At 42.2% G+C, this 25,537-nt stretch overlaps 1 protein-coding gene across 3 annotated transcripts in view; it reads left to right on the top strand.

Annotated features, from left to right (window-relative positions):
- MTA1 (metastasis associated 1) overlaps window positions 1-25,167 on the top strand; it is a 73,835-nt gene extending 48,668 nt beyond the window's left edge. Inside the window, exons 13-21 of one of the 3 annotated variants that reach the window (XM_085586892.1) lie at window positions 800-951; window positions 2,595-2,784; window positions 3,170-3,259; window positions 4,673-4,825; window positions 5,665-5,700; window positions 11,452-11,463; window positions 16,341-16,372; window positions 19,238-19,389; window positions 23,470-25,167. In XM_085586892.1, the coding sequence (XP_085443018.1) occupies window positions 800-951; window positions 2,595-2,784; window positions 3,170-3,259; window positions 4,673-4,825; window positions 5,665-5,700; window positions 11,452-11,463; window positions 16,341-16,372; window positions 19,238-19,389; window positions 23,470-23,608 (956 nt within the window). In that variant the 3' untranslated portion in view covers window positions 23,609-25,167. The remainder of the gene's footprint in view (window positions 1-799; window positions 952-2,594; window positions 2,785-3,169; window positions 3,260-4,672; window positions 4,826-5,664; window positions 5,701-11,451; window positions 11,464-16,340; window positions 16,373-19,237; window positions 19,390-23,469) is intronic. The other 2 variants (XM_085586893.1, XM_085586894.1) reach the window with 2 other exon arrangements.
- Window positions 25,168-25,537: the final 370 nt, after the last annotated feature.

The following is a 25,537-nucleotide window of genomic DNA, read 5'->3' on the forward strand; positions in this document are numbered from 1 at the left end:
AATGGCAGCTGAGATGGAAATGTTAAAGTAAAAGCTGTCTTGTGCTGGGATGGGGGGCAGAAATGGATATAGCAGCATTTAAAAGTTTGAGGTTTTTTGAGGTTGTTTTTGTTTAGTGTTTGTTTTGTTTTGTTTTTTAACTACTAGTATTACATTTGTAAATAGAATTATGACATACTAAAGGGGCAGTTAGTAAATGTTCTACATAATTGCAGGTAACTATTGAGTGAATATTTAAATCACCAACATGTGAATTTGACACATTTTTTCATCATTTTTACTATATTTCAAAATATGTGACACCACTGTGATCTGCTGTCTGATATTAATACACCGGGTTCTTATGACTGTGCTCCTTTATGGGTAGCCTGTAGAGATGGTGGAATGTAGGAGCGTATGAGAAGTCAAATCACAGGCTCTGTACATTTTTGAGTTGTAAAATTAATATATGGGAAGTTCCTGAAGGAAGTCTTTACTTTTTCTAATGTTCTCCAGAAATTCTCTTGCAAAAAGAGAACCATCTTACCCATTGGCAGGAAATCTTCCCATCTTAGTAATTGTTTCTTTCTGTTAGCATTTTAGAAGGTATGTAGATTAAATAATGTAATCAATTCTGCTGAAATCACAAGTATGTTTAACAGTGGTGATGACAGTGAAGCCATCATCAGTTTTGGAGGTCTGTTAGAGCTTTGCTCTGTGTGTGGGGGGTGTTTTCTTTTGTGCTGCTTCTAAACAGAATAAGATCTGAAAAGTGATCCTGTGTAAGGATATATATAATTTCCACCTTTGTTATCTCTAGCCACCCAGTCTTACCAGTGGTATTCTTGGGGTCCCCCTAACATGCAGTGTCGCCTCTGTGCATCCTGTTGGACCTACTGGAAGAAATACGGTGGCTTGAAAATGCCAACACGGTTAGATGGGGAGAGGCCCGGACCAAACCGCAATAATTTGGTGGGTATCCACCAGGCAGACTGCTGCCTCTGCCTGGCAAGCTGAGTGTCGTGCTACCTAACTGCCTGTAACTGTTCTTAAATATTTAACCACCAAAAGAATGCCTGCAGCCCTCATTGTTGTCCTTGGGTTTGGTATTTCATGTCAAGCAGAAGTTGGCGCATTAACCTCAGCTAGAAGTAATTTGTTGCCAAGTACTGCCCTGAGAAAAAAAACCCCCATCATTTGTTTAGCAAAGCAGCCTTCAAATGCATGAAATTACTCAGTGGAGATGGGAGAAACTGAAATGCCAGCCAGTGTTTCTGGTATTTGGTTTCCATGATTTTTGCTGTAGGGGGAACAGCACTGTTTGTTTCTCTTCAAAAGAATTAATTATTTCCTGAAACCTATTTACTCTCCCAAGGCATATTCAAAATTAGATATGCCCCAAATAGCTAGTGGCTTTTTAGAGATCCTTTATCTTGTTTTTCTACCTAATCCCTTTTTTTTAAATAATCCTCCTTTTTTTTGGATAGGTTTGAGCAAGCATTGTATGAGCTGTTTCTGTTTCATTTTTCCTCTCTTATTTGGAAACCAAAATTCTCTGATTTTTTTTCTGAATTTGGTGAGAGTTTAATCTGGAAGCATTAGATATTAAGCTGATTGAAAAGGTAACTATATCACATGGGTAGAAGGATAGCACACACTGAACTTTTATCTTGGGATAATTTATTTCATCTCTCCTATTCTTTGCTGTCATTCCCTTTACATTTCTTTTGTTTAACCTTTATCCTATCCAGGCTTCTCTTTGCCCTCTGAAGCCTCCTAATTGCTGAGATAACTGCTTTATGCCTCTTGTTTGTTAATTAAAAGTATGTAAATAGTCAGAGAAGGGAAAGCCTTGTTCTCCCCAAACTGAAATTTCTTCCTGTTTTCCAGCTGTGGGTGGGTCTGAGATAACAAGATACTAGCATTATTTCATTGGTTGATTTATTTGCTTTTCATGAAGAGAATAACTACTTTGGTTCTCAGTAGCTGATAAATGTCTTCCAGTAGTATTCTTTATTATATGCAATGAATATGAAATCTATCTGTCAGTACATTTGCCAAGTTAAGAGTAAAAATTAAAAGAAATTCTTGCTGCTTTGAGCCAAAACCATTCTGCATGCCATACATTTGCTTTGGAAAATGAGTTTTTGGTGTATATTTTTGTCATGCAGCTCTTCCTGATTTTCCCCTCCTTCTGATAAATGTTTTGTTATAAGGACTTTGCATTGTACCTCCAAAGCAAACCTGAGCACCCAAAACTGGAGAGTCTTTCTGTTGAGCTTATAAAGCTCTAAATCGTGTGATAGCTCCAGGTAACTTCTTCATGTCTGGGTTTTGGATCCCTACCTTAAAGCTTGTGACAGCATAGAAATAAATGTTTCCATGCAAAGTGAAAAGGTTTACCTTCATTTTATCCTTCGAGATATTAGGGATAAGACCTTGGGAAATGGGGAATAGCTGGGCTAAAAATATTTTCATCTGTAATACCATTTCTGTTCTTGTGTCTGAGAATCGGTAGTTGAAAGTGATTTTACATAATGCTTTCTCTTCTTAACAACTGTACTTTCTAATAATTACTTTTTTCAGAAACCATTTTTATTTTCCTTTCCCTTTAGAGTCCTCATGGTGTGCCAGTACGAAACAGTGGGAGTCCCAAGTTTGCTATGAAGACACGACAAGCTTTCTATCTGCACACAACAAAACTGACCAGAATTGCCAGACGTTTATGTCGCGATATCTTGCGCCCTTGGCATGCTGCAAGACACCCCTATCTGCCTATCAACAGTGCAGCAATCAAAGCAGAATGTGAGCATGCTGCAGCTGGGACCTACTTGCCAAGGAGTCCTTTGAGACTCCTGTCCTGTAAAGTTTTGAGCTGCAGCTTGCTGAGATGCTCTCTTGCACATAGCTAGTGCTTTCACAAAACCTGGCTGTACTTGCAGAGCCTTCTAACTGATAGTAGGCTGGGCAAAATAACTTAGAAAGTTCACGAGTTGTTTGTTTTAAAACATTTGCATTTCCTATTACATGGGGCATTCTCTGTGTTTGTGTCCTGTTGCCAGGATCTGCTTGCCACCTGTAAAATTCCTTTTTAACGGCAAAGCTCTTTCAGGACACTGGAGTTATTCACTTGGTTTTGCTATAATAGCTAAATGTCTTCACCCTCTAATTATTTTTCTATGTTTTACAGGCACAGCACGTTTACCTGAGGCATCAGAAAACCCATTGCTATTAAAGCAAGTGGTTCGAAAGCCTTTAGAAGCAGTACTCCGGTATTTAGGTATTAAAAAAACTAAATCATCACATGCAAAGTCCCCAAACACAGGAAACACCCTCCTAGCTACTCTGCTGACCATTTGGGTTTTCCGCTTGGGTCTAGATTTAGATGCTCATTCTGCATTCAAAACAAACAAACAAGAAACAAGGCACAAAAAACCCCACCCCACAAACAAAAGAAAACATGAAACCCATTTCATTAACTTGTCCTTTTTACTTTTCCTACTTTATCTGACAGACCCAGTGTCTCTGCAATCCACTCTGGGGTCATAAAGCTGTATTAGAAACTTTTTCAAGTGAGGGGAGGGATGTGTTTGCTGTGGCTTCTGATGCATATGGATACAAGTTACTATCTGCTAATGGAGGCACTGACATAATGTTTTGGGAACATTTGATTATTTGCTTCTTCTGGTTTTGGGTTGTATGGAAGGAATAATACAATTGGGTCATCCAAGAAATATCTTGGGTTTAGGACAGCACTGTGTCCCTCAACTTGTGAATCAGTTGATGGCTGTTCTGTGCTGAATCTAGACAAGGGGATCATACTTCTGTTTTTCACTTTCCTCTTGGGTATTGATGGGGGGTTTTTTTGGTGTTTTGTTTTGTTTTTGTGTTTTTTTAATTACAATTTTCTTGAAGTTGGATAATATCTTTATTTTAATAATTGTACAGAAAGTAGCATCAGATTTTGAGTCTTCCTTGCACTGTGTCAGGGTCACCACTGGATTACTGAGCTGCGAGATAAGAGTGATGGAAGTGGAAGGAGGACTGGCAAGGAGGTTTTTTTGGTGGTGTTAGTGGGATTGAATAGATCTCTTACTCTGCTGTTGGGCCTGCAAGGGAAGACTCAGTTGACGTTCCCATTTGCTGTTTCTTGTAACTATCTCAAATTCTTTTCAGTTGAAGAGTGTGGGCTTGATGTCTGCCTTGGCTCAAAGCTTGAATTCAGATGTTACATTCTTTATAGTGGATCTTTGAATCTTCACTTTTTTTGCTGTTGGAGAAATTGTATTTTTTATAAATGTTTCTGGCAAACTGGCAGAGTTGTGATTTCCCCAGAGTTTAGGGGTGTGTTGCATGACCAACATGGTCAAAGTTGGGTTTTAGCATACAGCACCCCAAAAATCACCCAAATTATTGGAGAACAGTGTTACAGAAGTAGATACAAGGTGCTTTTGCTATCAAATCTTATTTTAGGATAATACTATGATAATGATTTTAATGTCTTTAGTAGTGGTGAATTGCTAAATATATGGAAATGCTTTATATCAATAGCAAACTTAAAACTATTGACTGAGGTAATTTCTATATAAGAGGAGGGGTATTTGGTCACCTAGGAAGTTTGCATTTTGTTTTCAGACTTATAATTCCAGTATTTTTGCTAATAAAAAAATTCTACTTTGCTGTTTTCCACCAGAGTCTCATCCGTGTCCTCCAAAACCAGATCCTGCAAAAAGCTTGTCCAGTTCTCTCAACAATCTGACTCCTGCTAAGTTTACACCTGTCATTAATAATGGGTCCCCAACTATCTTGGGAAAAAGAAGCTATGAACAACACAATGGAATGGATGGTAAATATTTTTCCACAAAATTTATGTTGTGTCTATAGGCTTTTTCTTCTATCCTTTCGGTACACAAGGAGATTACCTAAACTCATAGTCCTTTATGTAAATTCCAAGTTTCTTATTCTTGAGGGAGGTTATTTTTAGCTTTTGTAAAAGCCACCTGTCCCATTTCTCTTCTTGGGTGAGGCATGTGGTCTGTACTGCCCAGGAAGTGTATGCACTCAAAGTCACTGTGTTAGTAGAACTCTGCCTGGCCTGGCCAACCTTGCAAATGGAACAGTGAAGCAGAAACTTCCCTTCAGTTTTTAAATTAGTAGTGTGAAGAACACCCTACTAGACTTTTTGAGTGATGTTTCCCTTGTTGGCCCTGTTACTGACCACCTCTGTGCTTGGGCTTCACCTCCTCAAGAAGAGGAGGCAAGGGACAGGTGTTTGAAGTGGGAGATAGAAGCAGGATGTTCCTGGCGTGGACTCCAGGTCTCTGTTCTGAAGAATTGCTCTTGCTTAAGAGTGTCAGGGAAGAGAAAGTGCAGTCTCTATGTCAGATGAGGAGAAAAGGGTCTGTTGAAATGGTCGTAATGGGAGTGAGAACACAGAGGGGTAGCTCTTTAACAGGGGAAAGGAACAGTTGGTGAAATGGTGACTCCAGCCAGGAGTTCCAGATCCAGAGAGTCTTTCTCATTTTTTACCTTTAATTTTAACTTTAAAAATAGCTTATCTGAAATATAATTACAAACATTTGATTGTATCTGATTGTGTTTTAACATTAAGAACTTTTAAAACTGCTGCTGTTCAGGTTGCTGATGTGATGTTTTTCTCTTTTCTGTTCACTTGTGCTCTATCAGGCAACATGAAGAAGCGCCTGTTGATGCCTAGCAGGGGTAAGACCTTGAAGCTGCGCTCAGCTTATGCTAGGAGAGTGATTTTTAGTTTCATCTGCTGGCTTGTCTGTGCTTTGTGGCTAATGAGTCTGTGTGCACCTTCTGTGTTGATGTCTAAGTGTTCCTTGGGTAACCACTTCCACCCGTGGTTTTGCTGCTCACTTTTCAGGCTTTTCACATGCAGGCAGTAAGTTGTGCAACTGTACTGAAGACACGAAGTCCTGTGTTGAGTGTTGATTCCTAATTCCTCAAGTTGACAGAACAGTCTTCCAGCAGTTCCATGAAACTGCAGGAAGCTGTGATGGTTGGTTTGTAAATAGGGATTGTTTCACTGACTTCTAAGAAAGCAAAGTTTCACATGTCTTGCACTGCTCTGAATTCACTTGGACCGAAAGAAATGGAAGACAATATTTACATCAAGTCCCAAGTTCCAACTGTATTTTCCAGTGAGAGAGGACAGTTCTCACTGGTGAGAGACTGTCTGCACATTCTCTGCAGGCAGTAGAAAATTATTTTCAGAATTTACACTGGTTAAAAATTAATCTGTTCTGAGTACTGAAGAGATGTCAGAATCTTTCATTTATGATAATGGAGGAAAATTATATATGATGTCACTTCACCAAATTTAGTAGGACGGACCAATTTTGAATATTTAGGAGACAGACAACCACAAAATGTCACTGTGAACAGGCAAACACAAAAGCTTACATGTTGCCATGAACTGGCCAGCACTGCATGCCCTGATGATAATTTTTGTGTTTCATGGCTGAGAAAGTGGATGCCTGTTACCCATAATTACATGCATGCAAATATGAGTGCATGTGGAGAATACAGCAGTGAGGACAGTGGTTGTTCTACTGTCTTGCTCTCCTTGGGAATTTATTCCCTGATACCCTGTTGCTGAGTTTGTATGTGCTTTGTCTTTTGGGAAGAATAACAAAACCCTGCTACATTGGTCAGTTTGGCTTTGTCCAATAATGAAAGATGCAGGTGCAGAGTAGTTCACTGAATTTCCACAGCTCCTGGTGACTACCTGCTTATGGGCAGACCTGCTGCTCCCTGGTGAATGCCCTCCTCAGCAGATGATACACTTGGAAAGCTCAGAGATGCTGTGGCCCAAAGGAGGGGAGAAGAATGGATCCTTCCCTCTGAAAGGCTCTCTCTGCGTAGAGCACTGGAACTGATAACCTGACACAAGTTTCTGGAAATGGAGGATCCCTGTTTTAGTGTTCCATTCGGTTATAACTGTTGCTGGAGCTATCTGCAAAAATGATTTTGGAAAGTACCTATTCCTCAGAGTTTGTGTTTCTCTGAAGCAGGTGTGTGTAGCTGTGCAGGGTCTGGATCTTCCCAAACACCTGCTGCTGTACCTGTTTGGTCTGTTCTCAGCCAGCCACTGAAATACTTGCTGGAGTACTTGTACCTGTAACTGCTAGGTAACAGACTCCAGTTAACTCCCAGAATCTGTTTACCTGCCGGGGTAGTGAGTGTTAACTGGATATTCTTGTGAGCAGTTCAGCTTAAACCTGTTGGTTGAGATTTGTGAATGGAAAATGTTTGCCACGCTGCAATTTTGCATCTGTAATATTTCCTGAGCCTGGGTTGCTGGAAGCTTTGCCAGGACTGAGGGGGAAGGCAACCACCTGCAAAGAAACAACATTTAAAGAATTTAGATTGAGATCTGCTGGGCACAGGGAAGCAGATAGTGGAAGTTTGGTGGATCTCTTTCTGTCCTTGTGCCAGTTTGTGTGTTGGTGCCTCTTAGCACAGGTTCCCAGCTGCCTTGTGTGTGAACTGGTAAACCTTGCTGGCTATAGGCATGCATACAACTGGTTTCTTGTGCCATGAAAGGACTGGGATTGTAGCACTAAGTCTTCTTGGTTTTGAATGGAGTCATCCAGCCTTAGTAGTCTGGGGGGGCTGCTGGCAGGAAGGGCACAAGTTGGAACTGCTGTGAAGAAGAGGTGAATGGCAGTGAGAGTGATGAAGGCTTTTGGCCAGAATTTAGGAGCCAGTGAGTGAGTATAAAAGGATTGAAATAAACCTGTCTATCCAGAATAACTGATTTTTGGATTATAGTTGACCTAAATTAGTAAAAAAAGATTGAGAGTAAGCCTGACTTGTCAATTGGTTAGATTCTGCATTTACATAGATACAATTGGAAACTGGGGGTGTTCCTTTGTTATTTTCGTTTCTCGTCTCCTCTTGACATACTGACTAGTTTAGGTCACTGTTGGGGAGTGTAGTGCAAAAAAAAAAGGATGGTGTTAAGAAAATGTCTGCACAGAGAGGCTGAAAATATTCTTTCTGCACAACTTTAGGTGCAGGAAGACACTTTGTCCTCCTAAGTTTAAACAGTTTCCAAAGAGCTGTTAACCTAGTGCAAAATTGTATCTGTTACCCAAGAGTTTTTCTGTTTCCTGCTGATGTGCTGCGTTGTTGGCACCTGGAAGACATCTTAGGGTTTGGACAGGTCACTGTGCCAAAGTCTGTGACGGGACAGTGGACACTGTTATGGTGGGTTTTAGCTGAAGTCTCTGCTGGTGCTAAAAGCCTTGTGGTGCTGGGCCATCACCTCCAAACACAGGGGAAAAGTCTGAACACTGGAAATTATGGCATGTGATGGTTTTGTAAGGCTTTCCTCAAGGCCAGGTTGTAAAGCAGAATATAATCAAGAGGTTTATTTGCAAGAAAGAGCCAGGTAGCAGCTTATATCTGTATGGTGTAAAACATTAAGGTACATCTTTATACATGATGGTTGCTGAACTTCAAGAAGTAGTGCACATTTTTCCTTTGGAATTCTGTCTAATTGTTTGTTTCTGGTTGGGTTTTTTTTTTTTTTTTCTTGCTACTGTAGTTCCAACTAAGTAATTTTAACTTTTGTTTTTCTGACTCATCTGTGCTTAGCCCTTGAAACCTGAACCTTTTCAAGCTCTGAATATGATTTATCTGGCCAGGCATTTTGAGTTTTGACCAGTGCCTAAATTCCAAGAACAGGAAGACAGTTTTAATCTCATGTTCTCACTGCCTCCACTTTATTTTACAAAAAGAATTTAGTTCTGTCATCTGTTTTGTTTTCCTCCTCTTTAAATCATGTTGGAGGCATTGTTAGGCATACAGTACACTTCCCAGCTCTTCTTCAACATTAACTTATCATGGACAAATTGCTGCAGAAACCTATTTTTGGAACATGAAAAGTACATAGAGTCTCATAAGCTGTCAAATAGAGTGAGATGTTAAAAAATTAGTAGTTTATTGCTTTTTCAGTAGTGTTCTGGAGCCTGACCGACAATCTTTGCCATGAACAATCTTTCCTATGGAGAGAGAGAGCGAGAATGTTTTCTGTGCAGGAACCTGTTTACTTGATTCCTTCCAGCCATGCAGTGTGATACTTGGCTATGCCAGTTCCTGCTGGGGGAAGGGAAAGAGCATTGTTAAATTTTTATTTTTCTCCCCTCTCTTTTACACCATGCTCGCTTTCATCTAATCAAAATTGTTTTTCAGGGTGATCACATGCACTCCTAAAATAGGCAGAAAGAGGGAGAGCGTGAATGAGTAGCTGCAATAAAGGGAAGGCTTTTCCCAGCAACAAACTTGCATTGATAACATGGTTGTGGAGCGAATGCTGAAAATTGGAGAGGGTTTATAGAAGAGCCATGAAAACAGGGAAGGGACTGGAAAACACACTGTATAATAGAAAATGCATCTGACAAAGTGGAGTTGTAGATGCTTGTCTCTGCTGACAGGAACAGCAGAAGTCTAATAATAGGGGACTTTCAGTCTAGCTGGGAGTGGAATAACAAGCTGCAGTAGCCAGAAGGTACAGTTGGGGACTTTGGCTGGAAACAAGCTACAGATTTTTGAGTGAGGTTAATTAACTGTTGGAATACCTTGCTTCTGCTGCTGAGGATTTCTAAACCCAAATAGAATGTCAATCTAATTTAACATGTTCTGGTTCATTGTTTCTCATATCCTTTTTGGGAAACGTGAATGATCCAAAAGTGGAAGCATTCATCAGCCTGGCATGGCCTTAGTTCAGTTATCAAGAGATGAGCATGGCAGTGGAAGTAATGTTCTTGAACAAAAGCAGCTGTCAAGGTGGAAAGATAGGGAAGTTCTCTAACATCAGCTATGTAGGGGACCGAAATTATCTCAATATTTTGTATAATCATGCATGCACACACACATACACGTGTGTGTATATATATATGTGTTTTTTTCTGGCTGACTTAGACTTGCAGAAAATGTGGACTTACCTGTATGCATAAATTGCATTAAAATTCTGCCTTTATCGTCAGTGACCCCAGCTGTCTTTCTAAAAACTGTGGGATAACCAGCCAGTGGAAATGTGCTCATCCAGAACTTACTTGAAACAGCAGGGAGTGCTGGTCCTTTAATAAATGGTGGGGTGCTGGGGAGAAGGCCTGGCTTTCAAGTGTTGAAATCCAGACCCCAGTAATGCTGACCAGTGGCAAGAGAGCAAATGTTGAGCTGCAGCACAGCTGGGAAGAATGTCAAGTTGCTTGAACTGCTTTTTGGAGACCCCAAGAACCGTGTGCCTGTGCAACTTTCTCACTTTAAGATTATTTGCCTAAAGTAATGATTATTTTTGAGAATTTCATACGGGATTTTGTATTCAGATGCTAAGTGAAACAATTTCCACTTGCCTTCAGTTTAGCCTTGATACTCTGATTAGGTTCTTTTGGTGTTGTGAAGAAAGATCTGAAAATAAAATCAGCAGATGGGCATCATGCTCTGTGGATCAGCTAGTGAAAACTATTTCATTTAGGAGTGATGGCAAGATGCAAATGTTGATTGAAAGGAGAGTGCATATCCCAAGGCAATGGTAAGAGAGCAGGTGTAATTAATGTGAGAGGAAATTAATGTATAACAGAGCAAAGGCAGAATTGCAAGTGCCCTGGATAGTACAAAGGCTGAATTGTAATTGAGTGGAATGTGTGACACATATAATCTATCTATCTAATCTGTTTATCTATTGCATACACACACACATATATATATAGATATGATGTGTAATACTGCTTATGCTAAGAACAGTGAGTAATTCAGTGCTTTCTAGTTTAGATAGCTTGGACCAGCATATCCTAAAGCAGTGAGGTGCATAGTTTTGTCTCCTCTTTTCTTTTGACCACTTGGTGTGTTACAGCCAGGCAGAATCCACCATGATGCTCTTTTTGGAATATGAGTGGACAGTACTGATTGACTCAGCCCCGAGACAGAAAGCAGCTTTCCCTTCTCAATGTGCTTATCCAAGGAGAGCTGCTGGCTCTCTGTGGTGGATGTCACTGTTCAGAAAGTATTAGCAAGGTTCTTGAAGTGCTTGTAGCAGGAGGTACAGCCTAGCATGAACAGACACATCATCTGGGAGGGGCTGCTTTTACAGCAAGTGAGGGTGACCTACTGGACCAAGCATTTTAGGAAGTGCTGTTGAAATCCAGTGATGTTAATATGCAGGGCTTGGTGGAAGGAGCTGGGTACAGGCTTACCCAGCCAAAATTAAAGCTGCTCTTTGCAAAATCTCTCATTCAGAGCTACTGTGTGTTTAATGTTGTCTTGGTTTTATCTGTCCAACAGAGAGCTGTGATCACTTCTGTGTTTCATTACAGCCAAACCAGTCTGTGTATCTCTATTTGTTGCATGGGGCTGAGCTACAGTATTCTAAACTATGTGAATCTTTCCCTTTTTTAACCTTAAATCTTTTCTTTCCTTTTCCTTTGCCAATCTTGGTAGGAACTTACTTAGGTAAGTAAATTGCAATTTTAACATTGTTTTTATGTACAAGAGAATTTTAAGAAAATGTTACGTCTAGGTGGTGTTTGGCAAAATTTATGCTCTGTTCCGCTTGTTGCACTTACATTTCTGAAAGTTTGTAGCCTCTGAAGGTGGACACAAACAGTGGTAAAACACTCTAGGTAGTTATAAGAAAGGCAAGGGTGCTAAAGTGTTCTTGCAAGCTGGCAAAAAAGTGTGTGTGTGTGTATGTCAACACACTGAGACTGCCTCGAGTGAACCAGTAACTTGGAAATGAAATCCTTGTTCATCAAGCCTTATTCGTGCATAGATTTTTATATTTTTTTAGCTTACTCACAAATGTGGTACTGTTGATGTTTTTGTTACTGTTGGGAAGGATGGAGTCCCAGGAGGAGGATTACTTTTGGAACAGGAAAACACACATGAAGAGTATATGGATTTTAGAAAGGAATAGTGAAGTCACTGTTGTGAAAAAGTATGTGAAATTCTCGGCATTTGTTGTGATTGAAGATGTGCTTCTGAGTCTTAGTGCATATTACATGTTCTGCATGATACTTCTTGTGGGTAAACAAAGTAAAACCAAATGCCATCTGTGACTAATTGCTTGATGAAGCAATTTTTGTGTGTGGTGGCAGAAGATTGGAGTTAGTAACTTTGAGTAAACACAAGTTTACCAACCCTGAGTTGTGTCCAGGCTGGAAGTTGGGATACTCTTCCTCCTTGGTATGAGGGTCAGTTCTGTACAGACTTGTGTAGACTGTGAAATGGGCTGTAAATGCACAGCAGCAGGGTGTATGTTCAGGTGTGGGAAAGCACTGGGTGGCTTCTGACCAAGCAGAAAGTTCTCCATGCTTCAGCTGCTTCTTGAAGCTTACTGTAGTAACTTCATGGGAATATCCCTATGCTCCAGCCTGCACTGGGCTCACTGCTGAGGGTTTAGGCTCTCCTGCTTCTCCATGTGACAGCTGTTTGTTGTGTGGTGTTGGCAAAACAGCAGGCAGAATGTGAGCAGTGGGAGTAGTTTTGGAATTCTGCCATCAAGGTGCTGAGTTGCAGGGGATGGGACTGGAGCAGCAAAGAGCATATCTAGAGTCAGGCATCCAGTGGGACCAGATGTGCTGGTTTGCTTTCCATTGGGAAATTAGATTCTCCCTTTCTCTCTGTTTTTGGGTGCCAGCTGTCCCCTACCCCCACAGCGTGCTCTTGGGGTGGTGCTGTAGTTGCTGCTGGAAGTTTAGGCATTCTCTTGTTCAAATTATTTTTTTTTTAACAAATCCAAAAGCATGAGATACAAATTATGAGATTGTTGGAAAAGGTTGTTTGACTGAGAGGTGGCTTCCCCGTTCTCGAAAGATAACACAAAGGTGCAAAGTAGCAGCAGTAGCAGGCTTGTGTTGCTGTTTGATTGCAGTCCTTCCTCGCCTGTATTTCTCTGGGAGAAAGTATACTCACCTGCAGCTTTGGTACTTCAGGAATGCAGGGATCATTAGGGCATAGTAACCTGCTGCACTGGTTTTCATCCAAAATCTCTGTGATTGTGCTTAGCTTGAGGAGCAGTTCCAAGGTCCTTGGCACTGAGCTGTAGGGAGCAGACATGCCCTGAGGGTGCCAGTTAATCTCTGTGCAGTGATCAGCTTTTTATTGCCATTTCAGTAAGGTGTAGAATTGTCTGTGGCAAAGGACATTTATGATTCTCTGCAGCTATACCTTCAATTGACTTTGTCTTCATTTTATCCTCTGGGGCTTCCTCTTTATTTCAGTGTATAGAGGAGATTGGCAGGAGGAGTTGGATGGCAAGAGGTTTTCTACAGCTTTGGGTTCTTTTCAATGCTATGGGGAAAAAAACCCTGACATTTAGTCAGGAGTTTTCAGAGTATATTTCAATTTCTTTGGCTGAAAAAGAGTGGAAGACCTGCTTAGATTTGTCACTGTACACCTTTACACTTTCTGGTTTTAAAAGTTTGGTCAGTCCTGAAAACACTTGCTTTTATTGTGTATTTTTGTGTCATTTGGAGGAGGTCAGTGTTGGTGCTGATGTGGAGCTGTGCAAATTCAAGCAGTTGGACCTTAGATATCATCAGAAAGAATAATCACATTTTCTACCCTGTGTCTTCTCAAGATATTCCTCCATAAAATATAGTCAGAGCTTTTTTTTTTCCCTCTGGAGAGGAGCTGCCAGAACTGTTGCATTTTGCTCCTTATTTAAATTCTTATGCTATCTTATTTTTAACCTGCTTGTGGGTGCATGGGGAGACATCTCTTAAATCTTCATCTGTGGAAGTGGAGCAGGCACGTGGAGCAGGTGTGAGTCTGGCATGGTGAGTTCTCTGCCTGTGCTACCACTCACCCACAGACACAGGATTGGTTTAGTTTTTAGAGGTGCTGTCTCACAGGCTTCCTTTCTCACACAGAGCCTTTTGGGTGAGAGTCCATTGTCTCCTCCTGTCCAGATGGATCCTGTTGACTTGTCAGCAGTTCCTCAGTGGGTTACAGATGTGCTGCCACTCTCTGCCACTTTTTGCTGATGATGGTGCATAGAGGTTGCTCATTTAATATCAGTGCTTTGGCTGCATATGTTCTTATTGTGATATTTTTTTAATTGCAAACTGAATAAAGTCATTTTAGTGCCTGTTTCATTCTTTCAGACTTCAGTTATTGAAGTGTGACTAAAGTGAAAATTCATGGATTAATTCACCAATATTAATATGCTAATTGATACCTTATTGCTGTGAAAGCAAGGGTATAAATTCCATTGAAGCTGTAGCTTTGTTTTGTGTCCTATTTTACTGGAGTAAAAAGTTGTCATGGGCAGCTTTATCCTAGAATTGGCAGTTTGGGAGGGAGGTGTGTTCCTGTTGTTAGCACTGCTTCTGTGCTGCTTGAGGGCTCAGAAGCTTTGGGGGTCAGAGCAAGCAGCAGTTCTGCTCAGCCTTTGTTCAGTCTGCATCCCTCAGCTTCTCACCATGGAATACTCTGGTTTAATCCTGTTTTTTGGAAATAGCACTGTTTACTCTCTGTTGTACATCCAGCAATAGTCATTGCAGCAGCAGCCACATATCAGGACAGTCTTTTCTGGCATCAAGGGTGTTCTTACTACAAGAAAAGAACTGATCTGGAGTGTGGCTAAAAGAAAATATGTGGCTTCAATCCAGGGACTAGCATCAGTTGATTTACATCTCAGAGTATCTGTGAATGGAGAAAACGTAATCTTTCAGTTATGGAAGGGAAAAGAAAGTAACAAGTGCTGGAGCTTTGCTCTGAAGCTGACAGATTCTGGTTGCATCCTGCTGGCTGTGCTGTTTCCCAGCATCCTTGGAGCCCTTTGTCCATCCATACCAAACAGCTGCTGACAGCTGTGTTTTGGATGCCATGGTAGCTCCCATGTAAAAACAAATTATTATCTGTTGTCTGCACTGCGTTTGTCAACATCCAGAGGTTGTTACTGGCCTTTTTACTGGTGCTTGGTACATCTGTCCTACAGTCTTGGTGGAAATATTTTTGGCTGCTGTTTCTTCATCTCTGTGGATACTTAGGCATAAAAATGCAGCAAGAACTGAAGCCATGTGTCTTCCCATTTGAAGTAGCTAACAGCTTAACATCTATACAGGGTGGAAAATAGCCTTGATATGAACTGATGATTCTAATGTGGTATATCATGATATACTCAATGCTCAGAAGATGTCCCATTTCACCCTCCTCACTCCTGACACTATTGTGCCCTGTGTTTCCCGTTATACTCGATGCAAGGACAGTGTGTTTGGTTTTACCAATGAGAACCTCCAGGAACCTGCTGGAGTGTACAGACCATGAGCTGTGAAAGTTCATTCTTGCTGCTTTCTTGAAAAAGCTTTTCATCCCAGCTAACTCACTAGCACTAGGAATGTTCAAAGATCCCATGACTGTGAAAGCAGAATTCATGCTGAGACCTTTTGCAGACAGCAACAGCATTTGCTGATGCCTGTCCTGTAGAACCCATTGATTTGCTGCACTGACATTTTGGTTCTCAGCCAGAAGGGGCTGAGGAAGCTGGTTTGGTGTACAGATGCTAATGAAGTGGTGTTTTCTGTGAACATGCATCTTGTAAAACCAAACGGTGCTAGCAAACAGCTTTATTGGGTGTCCCAGTCCATTCTGTGCCAGGCCGTGCTGCCTTGCAGCAACACTCTTTTCCCTCAGATCCCAGGAGCTTTGGGAGTCCTGCAGGCTCCTGTGTGTGCATAGTACAGTTGAGGGCAGTGTGAGGGGGTACCTGCTAGCACAGCAAAGCACCTGGTCGCAGCGAGCCGTGGTGCCTGGTGCTGTGTGTGCCTGGGAAAGGGCTGCTGTGGCTGAGCTCTGTGCCTGAAGAGGTGTTTACTTGTGGCAGGTTCAGCAGATACACTCTGTTTGCTAACAGCTTGTAGCTGATGTCTGCTGAGGAGTTCTCAGGGGACCCACGGAGGATAAGGAAGATTGTTTGTTGCTGCCTTGACAGTGAATAATGCCTTCCACTTTCTCCTTCTTGACGTCAGTAAATTCCTCAGACAAAAAGAGAATGTCAGATTTTTCCCAGATGCACAGCAAGCCTGGGATATGAAAGAGGAGGTGTGCTTCTAGTGCTAGTGTGAAGCAAGGTTTGAGTAAATGGAGAAGAGACTGGGCGAGTGGAACGTGTTTGTGACTTGGGGCCTCTGCTCTCCAAAGCACATTGTCGAGGAAGCTTTTCTCAGTCACCTTTCTAGGAGGGCAGAAGTCAGTTCAGTAGGCAACTCCAGGCTTAGCAAAACAACACAGTTGTAATCATAGCTGCGTGTGTTTTGATTTTGTACTTTTTTCTGTCTTGGAAAAGCAATGGTCTTACCAGCTCTATTCTCTTTCCTGTTTGTTAGGTCTGCCTAACCACGGACAAACCAGACAAATGGTAAGAGAATGTTCATTTAACCAAAACAGGGAAAAGAAGAATTATTAACCCACGCTAGATAGAACACCCCATTAAACCATAGTGCTTCACTTCCACCTTTGCTGTTTGCAGCTGGTCATAATTCCCAAATCATTGAAAAGGGAAAAAAATTATTTTGGGGTATCTGAATCATCTTAGTGGTTAAATACAATTTAAACCTCAAATCTATCTACCTTTATATCTGTAAATGAGATCCTGTTTTGAACAGAGAACAGAGCATTTTGTTTCTGCTCATGCAGAAACGGAGTGGCTGCTTACAGCAAAGTTCTGGGATGTGTTTCTAGGTGCAATGTGTTTCCCTGAAGGAGAAAGGTTTAAATGATGGAAGGGGTTTTTTTGGAAAACAGTTTCTTTTTTTTTTTTTTCTTTTAGTAAGTTGGTGTGCAAGTTACCTGCTGAGAATGCTTGTATTTTACATTCTTTTTTTTTTTTTTTTTTTTTTTTTGAGTAAAAATTATTTGTAGCCTTTCATCTATTGTGCTGAGTTTAATCAAAGGACAGAAGCAAATAGCCAGTCTGATGGATGTGTCTCTGGCAGAATGCTTTCTCACTAAATTGTGAAGGGGCCAGTGCAAAGGCTGTGCATCCCTTTTCCCCCTTGCACATGGCTTAAGGGAAACAACTTCAAGCATGCATTCCCCTCCCCACCCCCTCAAAAAAATGATCTTCTGATGTTGATCAAGTGGAGCTTGCTTTGTTAGCTAAGTGCCACAATGCATTAGTGTCAGCAGGGTCCCTGTGACACAGGTCAGCCAGCAGCAGGTGTGACTGATGGTCACTGCACAGTGATCACAGGTTTTATTGAGCCTGACAGTGTTTGGGGAAGTGAGCAGTGGCCTCAGGGGAGGCCAGAACTTGGGTGTACCAGGCTGCTTGGAATGACAGATCATTCCTTTGGTTTATTCCTCAATCCAAAGTGGTAAATTGTATTCCTCCATGAATTCAGCGTCATCCTCTGTCACTGAGAAGACTGGCTACTTGTTTGTGTCTGCTGAATAAACCAACTCAGAGCAGAGGGTGAAATCTCTGATTTACTACTTTTTAGGTGTTTTAGGGTAAAACTCCCAGAACTGCATTGATTTCTGGTTGTCTAATCACGTGTGAATGAAAAATTAAAGGTTCTCATTTCAGGATGGATCATTTGAAATAGATTTCACCATGTAGGTAGAGAAAAGGCAACCTGGGAGCACAAGAGTGCCCTTTCTAGGTATTTCCAAGAACTTTTTCTGGAGTTGTTCTCCTGTGTATCTTGAATCATGTGGAGAAAATATGCTCTGTAACCTTAATGAGTGGACTTTCTTGGAGAAACCTGAAGGGGGTAAAAAAACAAAAGCCATCAGAAAACCTTTTGCTTAACAAATGTCAAATCTGAAAGCAATTGTTGAAGTATTTCAGTGGTCTGCTGTGGTACTGAAGCTGTCTTGTATAACATAGAGCTGGGCAACTAAGAAATGAAATTATTGCACTTGTATGCAGCAGTTTTAAAAACCTTAGGGTTTTAGAAGGTGGGGGTTTGTTTGCTTAGCTCTAAAGCCCTGATGTTCTACAGGAAGCAGATCTTGCTAGAGCAGTTGATTAAGGCTGGTCAAAAAATAAGTAATTATCATTTTCTGTTTTCTGCTCAGATGGAAAATGAGATAGATGCAGGGGTTTGTTGGGTTTTTTCCCTTGGTTTTTAGACTGAATTCTTCCTTTCCTAAGTCAAGATGTTAAAATTCAGTTAGTTATTGCAATGACCTGACCCTAAAGGATTTGAAGTCCCCATGTCCCCACCATTCTTTCTGAGGTGCATCTCCCAGGGCAGACATCTCTCACACAAATGCTCAGTTTCCCATTCCTTGGGCACAAGGGGAAGCCTTGGTGCATCTGGGGAGTTGGTCTGGCCTTGGACAATGGCCTGTGAAATACCACAATTGAATCTATACCAAGGTGTTTTCTGACCAGCTTTAATTTATGCATATCAAATTTTCTGGGCCTTCATTTTGCATCTTTCCCAGCTGTTCAGTGTTACTGATTTCAGTGGGATTTCTCAATGTGCTGATCAGCAGGAAGAGGGGCAGCAGCACTGGACTTCAGTGATCAAGGACAGCTGCATTTGAGAAGCTTAACACTTTGCTCCCTTTCATCTGCACCTCTCTTAATAACAGCTCATATTTTTCCAGCTGAGTGTAAGGGGCTTACTGTGAGTCTGGAAAATGATGCCTGTGTTGATTCGCAAAGCAAATGTGTTGTTACGGGAAATCTGTGGTGTTCAATACTAGAAGGGTTTTATCCTGAAAGCTGTTAAGCTTTGTAGTCCTACATTTGTTTTCAACAATGTATATAATTCTATACTATCCTTGTTAAATATTGACCTCACTAGAACAAAAGGAATACGGGTAAGTTTGGTACTCCAAAATAACTGTAAATTCTGATTTTTGTATTCAATTTGCTCTGTAGCTAGACTTTCTTCTCTGAAATCAATAGAGTTGCTCTAGATTTATGGTAGTGGCTGAAATCTTAAGTTTGATGCTCAATCTTTTGAACTTGACGTCATCTTTCAGACATGAGCCACAAATTATTGGTAATGCCTTCCATTTATTATTTGTCCTGTCGCTGAGGTATTGCTGTCCTATTGCATATTGAAGGCGCCTGACTTGTACTGCTTGTGAACAATTGCTTATGTGTGAATTCTGTGTTCAGTCTTGGGCCAGAGGGGGAGGTATTTACCTTAAACTCTCAGCAAGCCATACAAAAACTTTAATTCTCTTTTCCTTTGAGTGCTTAGCACACGTTGCTGCAGGTTTGTTGCAGTCCATAACTGTGCTGTTTTATGTATCACGTTAGGGACCAAGCCGAAACTTGCTGCTCAATGGGAAATCATACCCAACAAAAGTCCGATTAATTCGTGGTGGATCCATGCCTCCAGTGAAAAGGAGGAGGATGAACTGGATTGATGCACCAGATGATGTTTTTTACATGGCCACTGAAGAAACCAGGTAGGAAACGTGGTGTTTTGGAGGATTTAAGGGGATATCTGTTGTTTTGTGGGTGCTGCAGCTGGTGGTGTGGCTAGAGGGGGATCTTGTCAGCAGGTCTGATGCTTCAAACTGAGTGCAGAGACCACAGCCAGTGCTGAGGTGGGTAAAGGGTGGGAAATAATAATGGACTTACATTCCAGAGAAAGCAGATGCTTGTTCTTACTCCAGAGGATGTAAAGGGAAGGAAAACTGAGGTGGGAATTCACCTGGTTCAGACCCATCACTGCCCTCGGAGGTCCCATCTCGGGGATAGGATAGGGCCCTCCTGGCTCATGGGTGACACTGAGGAGCAGAGCCTCCTACACAGAGAGCTCTGCATGTCCTCTTGCATGCTGAACTCTCACATTGCCCGTCAAGACATCTCCACGTGAGTCTGGGTCCTGAAACCTGCGAGTGACAGAGGGTTTCCATGGGCTGAGCTGACTCATTTTTCAGTGGTTTAATTTGCCGTCAGTAGCAGTGAGATTTAGCCCCACAGTGTCCTCCTTTGGTGGTACATCTTCCTCCTTTGGTGATACTGCTTCTGCTAGTCCTAATTCTTCTTGTTGGTCTGCCCACAGGATAAAAATAGTAGAAGAAACTTTCCTTGTATGAGTTTCACTTCAGCCTGTTTACAAACGGCTGACAGAGTGGTAGAAGCTATGTGATCCCATCCCTAAGGCAAAGTTCCCAGTACTGGTATTCCTTGGATGGGAGTGTTGCTTCTGGGTGTGATGAGAAGGCAGAGAAATTGGCTTGTGTGGTTTCCTCCCAGGAACTTGATGCCTCCCTCCTGGGTAACCTTGAGGAAGGTCAGAGCAAAGCTGCAGCCCTGCTTTCCAGCCCTCTGACAGCAGAGGTGCTGTCTGGCTTCTGTCTTGGTCTGAAGCCTGGCGTTATCAACACTTGCACTATCACTGCCCCAACAGCAGAGAAGCACTTACCTTTCCCTCCCCTTGCAGAGATGGACCTGGGAATTACTGGGTGTCTGAACTGTTCAAATAACTGAGGAGGTTGAGAGTTTTAGTGCTTGGTCTTTTCTGTACTACTAAATTTGGCACTGCTCTGAGTCTTCATTTGTACAGCACAAAGGTCACAGTCAAGAGTCCTGGCATCTCCAAACTTCTCCTTAACCTGCAAAACATTTCAAGTGTCAAGGAACTATTCTGTGGGCCTAGTATCAAAGATAGGCTTTATAAAGTAGGTGATACTAGTAACATTCAACTTAGTAACTACTGATCTATTGGATGATCAGTTTTCAGTGCAGGAAACACCTAGTTGAAACTCAGAAGACACGTGAACTGAATTTCCTGGTCAGACTTGTTCCTATTATACCTTTAATGCAACTGTGTGCATTTCACACCAGCTCATGTATTTACTATGTCTTTCCCTTCTCCTTTCTGTGCCTGCAAGATGCTGTGAAAGAAAGCAGTTATATATGAAATTCCATATGAAATTGAAAATAAAGTGAGAGAATGATTTAATTTTCAGGGGAAGCAGTTTTCTTTTTACTTTTGTCACTCTGGTAAAGAGGTACTGGGATCCTGTTGCAGCTCTCAGATTAATGTGCCATTGTGGACTCAGAGTATATAGTCCTTAGATACAGGATGTGCACTCCTTAGATGCTCAAGGCTTGCTTCATAATCCTTCATCTAGGGAGCTCTTCTTGACATCTTCACCATCCAAGGCACATGAAATATAGCAGGTGTATGGTGGCAGCGTGTCAGTACAAGGTCTTGCCCTTTGACCTGGACAGAGCTACAACAATGTTCATCCAGTGTGGTGTTGGTTGTGACCACAATTTACTGTAGACACAGAATCTTCTGCTCATACAGAACTACTGACAGAGGCAGGAAGGATTAGTCCTGCAGCAGCCAGCACAACTAATGAAAATCGTGATTCTGTGACAGACATCACCTCAGTAAGAGCTTATCACTTGCATTTAAAATTAGAGAGAGAAAAAAAAAGGAAAATAAACCAACCCAGGCTTCTTTGTCTGACAGCCATGCTGCTTAGCTGACTGATGAGTGGTGAAAGGAGATTTTTGGCAGGCTGTGAAGAGCAGGGAATCCTGAGCGATGGAGCATTGTCAGTGGCACGGGTTTTCTGTCGGGCATTTCACCTCTAACTTTTCCCTGAACCATCTGCTGCATTCCAGTGTCAGGAATGTAAGACTTGTTTGTGAGCTCTGAAACAATTTGAGCTTTGTGTTGGCTCCGTAGCAATCAATCTAGCTGCAATATCTGCATATCGTCCTCCAGCTGAGGGTCAGGCTGTGTTTGCAGTCACAGCAAGTAGGTTTCCCTGAAGTTTTACACGCTCCCCCTCTCCCCTTTTTGTGTAGCTCTGTTGAGAACAGTGCTGGAAAACTGTACAGTTTGAAAAGTTGGTCAAATGAAAGGAAGGAGTTTTTGAATTGAAGGCTCCCAGTAAGGAACTTGGCATTTAGAACTCATGCAAGCAGAGGCAGCGGGTGACCTGATCAGAATCTAGCGTGCTGGAGGATGTGTCTGCTGGCAGCATGGCTAATGGAACACACACGGGTGCTGGCTGCAAGGAGCTCTGCTGGCTGAAGGTGGATCAACTGCAGTCAAACATCTTGGAAAAGTCATTATATCAAGATTTTTCTTTTCTCTCCCCCACCACCACTTTGCCAGCTTGTTTTCACCTCTCCTCACCCTGTGGCCTTTTAGTTTTAGAAGGTGCTGGAGAAATGGGGACAGTGGGCAAACAAAAAACATGTCTGTGTAAGTGCAGCAGCTTGTCCTGCTTGGTGGGCAAAAAAAAAAGAGAACAAAAACAAATGAAGAGATGACTAAATCTGACAAGAAGTGATTCAAAATCTGCAGCTGAAGTTGATGGTTTGTCAGTTCTGGTGGTGCTAAGGGTAAGGGTTTGAGGATAGGAGAGGTATTTTGACCACTTTCTTCAGCAGCCATCACATCTTAAAGGCAGAAATCATAGCACAGTGATAGGCATCAGCTCAGTGAGAAGGGCTCTCTTCCACTGACAAATAAACCAAACCAACCAGAACCACAACCAACAAAAGGGGGTTTTGACCCCAGCAATGTTCTCTAAATGAAATTGGGGGATATGTGGCTGAAATGTGGGCTGTAGAGCCCTTCCTTTCTTGTCTTGTGGTCAGCCAAAACCTTGTTCTGTCAGCAGCTTGTGAGGGAAGGCGATGCTGCCTTATCAGACCCTTCTGTTTCCCCAGTTCCTGAGCTGAAGACTCATAGTGGATACTGGTGGACTGCTCTTGTGAATATTTATTACTTTTCTTTCTAATCTCTATGTGCCTTTGACTACCACAACATCCTCTGTATAAAAGAATTCCTCATTTTAATTACACAGTACACTTTCCATTGTTGCTGCATTTTTGGGTTTGGATGGGGTTTTATAGTGATACCTTTTTTTATCTCTGAGCCTAGTATTAGCAAAAAGAACCAAGCAATCATTCAGTATTTGTCTCTTATTTTGGTAGTTTTAAAGCTTTGGTGTGTTTTTCTCTCCATATGGAAAACAGCTTCCTGCATCTGATAGGACTTGTTGCCAGTTTTGTGCATATAGGGAAGTCAAATACAAGATGTGAACCCAAAATACAAGGTTAACCAAATACAAGATGTGAATATTGCCTATCTCTGGGTTGGGCACACACAGTGTGGGTGAAGCAAGAAGGGGAAACACCCTGTTGGTGTTGACTTGGCTTTGTAAACTTCCCCAGAGCTACCTGCAGCACATCCAACTGATGAAAATTAATTCAGAATAAATGAGTGGTGTGGAAACCGGCTGTCCTGACTATTTCACATGTTCTATTCACAGCAAGAGGCCCTGGTCCTACCAGGCTGGGCCAGAATGCCTTCTGCCCTGCAGGGGAAGGATTCTGGAGCAGAGAATGCAGTTTCCTCTTCAGAAAATCTGAGTTTTCCAGGGCAGACATTGCAGAAGCAAGCATTGTCAGCCACCCCACCAGGCGTGTGCGGGCCCCTTCTCCCTTGGAGAAGCAGAGCAGCCCGTGGTGCCTCTGTAATCCGTGCCTTTCTTCCTTGCTGTCTGCAGGAAAATCCGCAAGCTGCTTTCCTCCTCGGAAGCCAAGCGAGCCGCCAGACGCCCTTACAAGCCGATTATCCTGCGGCCCATGCAGGCAGTGCAGCTCCGCCAGCCCATGAATGACGAGCCCATAATCATCGAGGATTAACGCCCGCCGCGGATCTGCCTGCAATCTCTCCTCCAGTATCTACTTGAGTTTCCATGGCTACAGCATTGAGCTAACTGTTGAAGAGAGGGAACTTTTGAGGAACTGTTTTGCATCTTTTAAACCCTTAAAAGGAACTCAGCCCTGCTCTGAGCCTCTGACCACAGTCTGCTCTCTCCCTCTCTCTCTGTCTCTCTCCCTCTCTCTCTCACACTCTCTCCTTCTCTCCTATCTTTTTTTATTTTTATTTTTATTTTTATTTTTATTTTTATTTCTTTTTTTTTCTTTTTTTTTTTTTTTGTAGTAGCCTCCTTTCCCTTGGCTTCTACCCCTTTTGTAGAAGGGGGAGGGAAAGTAAGTTTAACTTATTAAGAGAATGTGGTCTAGTACTTTTTAGCTTTGTTTCCTCTTCTGATGTACGAAGAGCTAGAACCCTTCATTTTGTGACTGAGCTCTCGTTGCAAAGCCATTTTTATGAGGCTGTGTTGTAAGATTTTTCTTTTTTTTTCTCTTTTTTTTTAATTTTGTGGACGGTGCCATTTTTTTATTTCATTTATATTATTTCTTTTGTAGATAAATTTCCGATCTTTAACTGATATTTGAGAATAGGAGCTGAAGGCCAGCCCCAGGTTCAGCCAGTTTTCTTTGGTCCTGTCCCTTCTGTTTTTTGGATAATTTTGCACAGCCAGTTGTGCTCATGCACAAGACAGACCAACTCAGGCTGAGAAAGGAGTGAGCTAAGAACTGAAGAACCTTGCAGAACATTACACTGATGTTGTGTGCAGTGGAGCCAGGCTGCCAGAATTAGGTGTCCTTACTCTAGTTGCTCTCTGGGAGATGTGGCCCGTTGCATTTCTCCCAGTAACCAGCAGTTTGCTGCCTTCTCTGTGACATCTGGGATCCTATGTGCTGTTAGGCCACCAAGAGCCAGCAGTAGGCCCAGCAAGTGTAATGAATTGCTTTGCTCTGGCTCCAAGAGTCAAGTACACCAATGCCCAGGGACATTTTGCTTAGAACTCTGAACCTGTTTTGTGCATCAGTGCTTTTGGACACGTTTCCCAGGATGAGACCTGGTTTCTCTTTAATTGCATTACTGTATGTTTCCCATTTTGAAGGGACTTTAAATTACAGCTGAGTTTTCATTTGAACACATTGTGTCTGAATTTAAGTGGTTTTTTCCCCCCCTTGGCATTTCTTGTGTTTGAGGTTTCTTGAATCTCTTCAACTTCTTACGTATTTGCAAGTCTGTATCATTTCTTTTTCATATGTCTTCTCACGGCAGTGCATTTGCTGGATGCCCTGCTTGGTTTTGAAAGGATGTAAACTATCATTTGCAACTTGTGCTGATCTGTACATGTACCTGCCTCAAGCAGACACAGCATGTAATAACCCCCAAGTCATTCCATATGTGTCAGCGGTGAGATGAGCCAAAGTTGTATTTGGGTTATCACAGTCCAACCGTGATTCTGTGCAACTCTCTTAACCCGCCGGGTTAGACGGAAAGGAATCCCCACAAAATGAAAACAATTCAGTTAACTTTACTTAATAAACCTGGAAAGTGAGCTTTTGTGAAACATCTGCTTTTTGTCTCTTCTGAAACAGCCACCCTCGCTCGGGTTCCACATGCCTGGGGCACACAGCTCTGTGCCTTCCGTCCCATCCCTGAGCTGTGCTCTGCTCTCCAGGGTCCCTGTGCCAGCAATGCAGGGCAGGAGTCCGAGTCACTCGTGGTTTGATTCCTCTCCTGTGCAGTTTAAGTATTTCCTTACGTTTCAGAGGCGTCTCCCTCCCTCCTCCTTCTCCTCCAACTGGCAGCGGATGCGGGGCTGGGCTTCTGAATGAACCCTTTGTCCACAGCTGCTCTGGGCCTGCCTGTGGCATGTGGCAGAGGGACATCCCTGGTGGTCAGCAGCACAACCTGTGGGCAGCTGT

The sequence above is a fragment of the Lonchura striata genome, chromosome 8 (assembly GCF_050655825.1).
Source record: "Lonchura striata isolate lonStrDom1 chromosome 8, ASM5065582v1, whole genome shotgun sequence".
NCBI classification, from domain to species: Eukaryota; Metazoa; Chordata; class Aves; order Passeriformes; family Estrildidae; genus Lonchura; species Lonchura striata.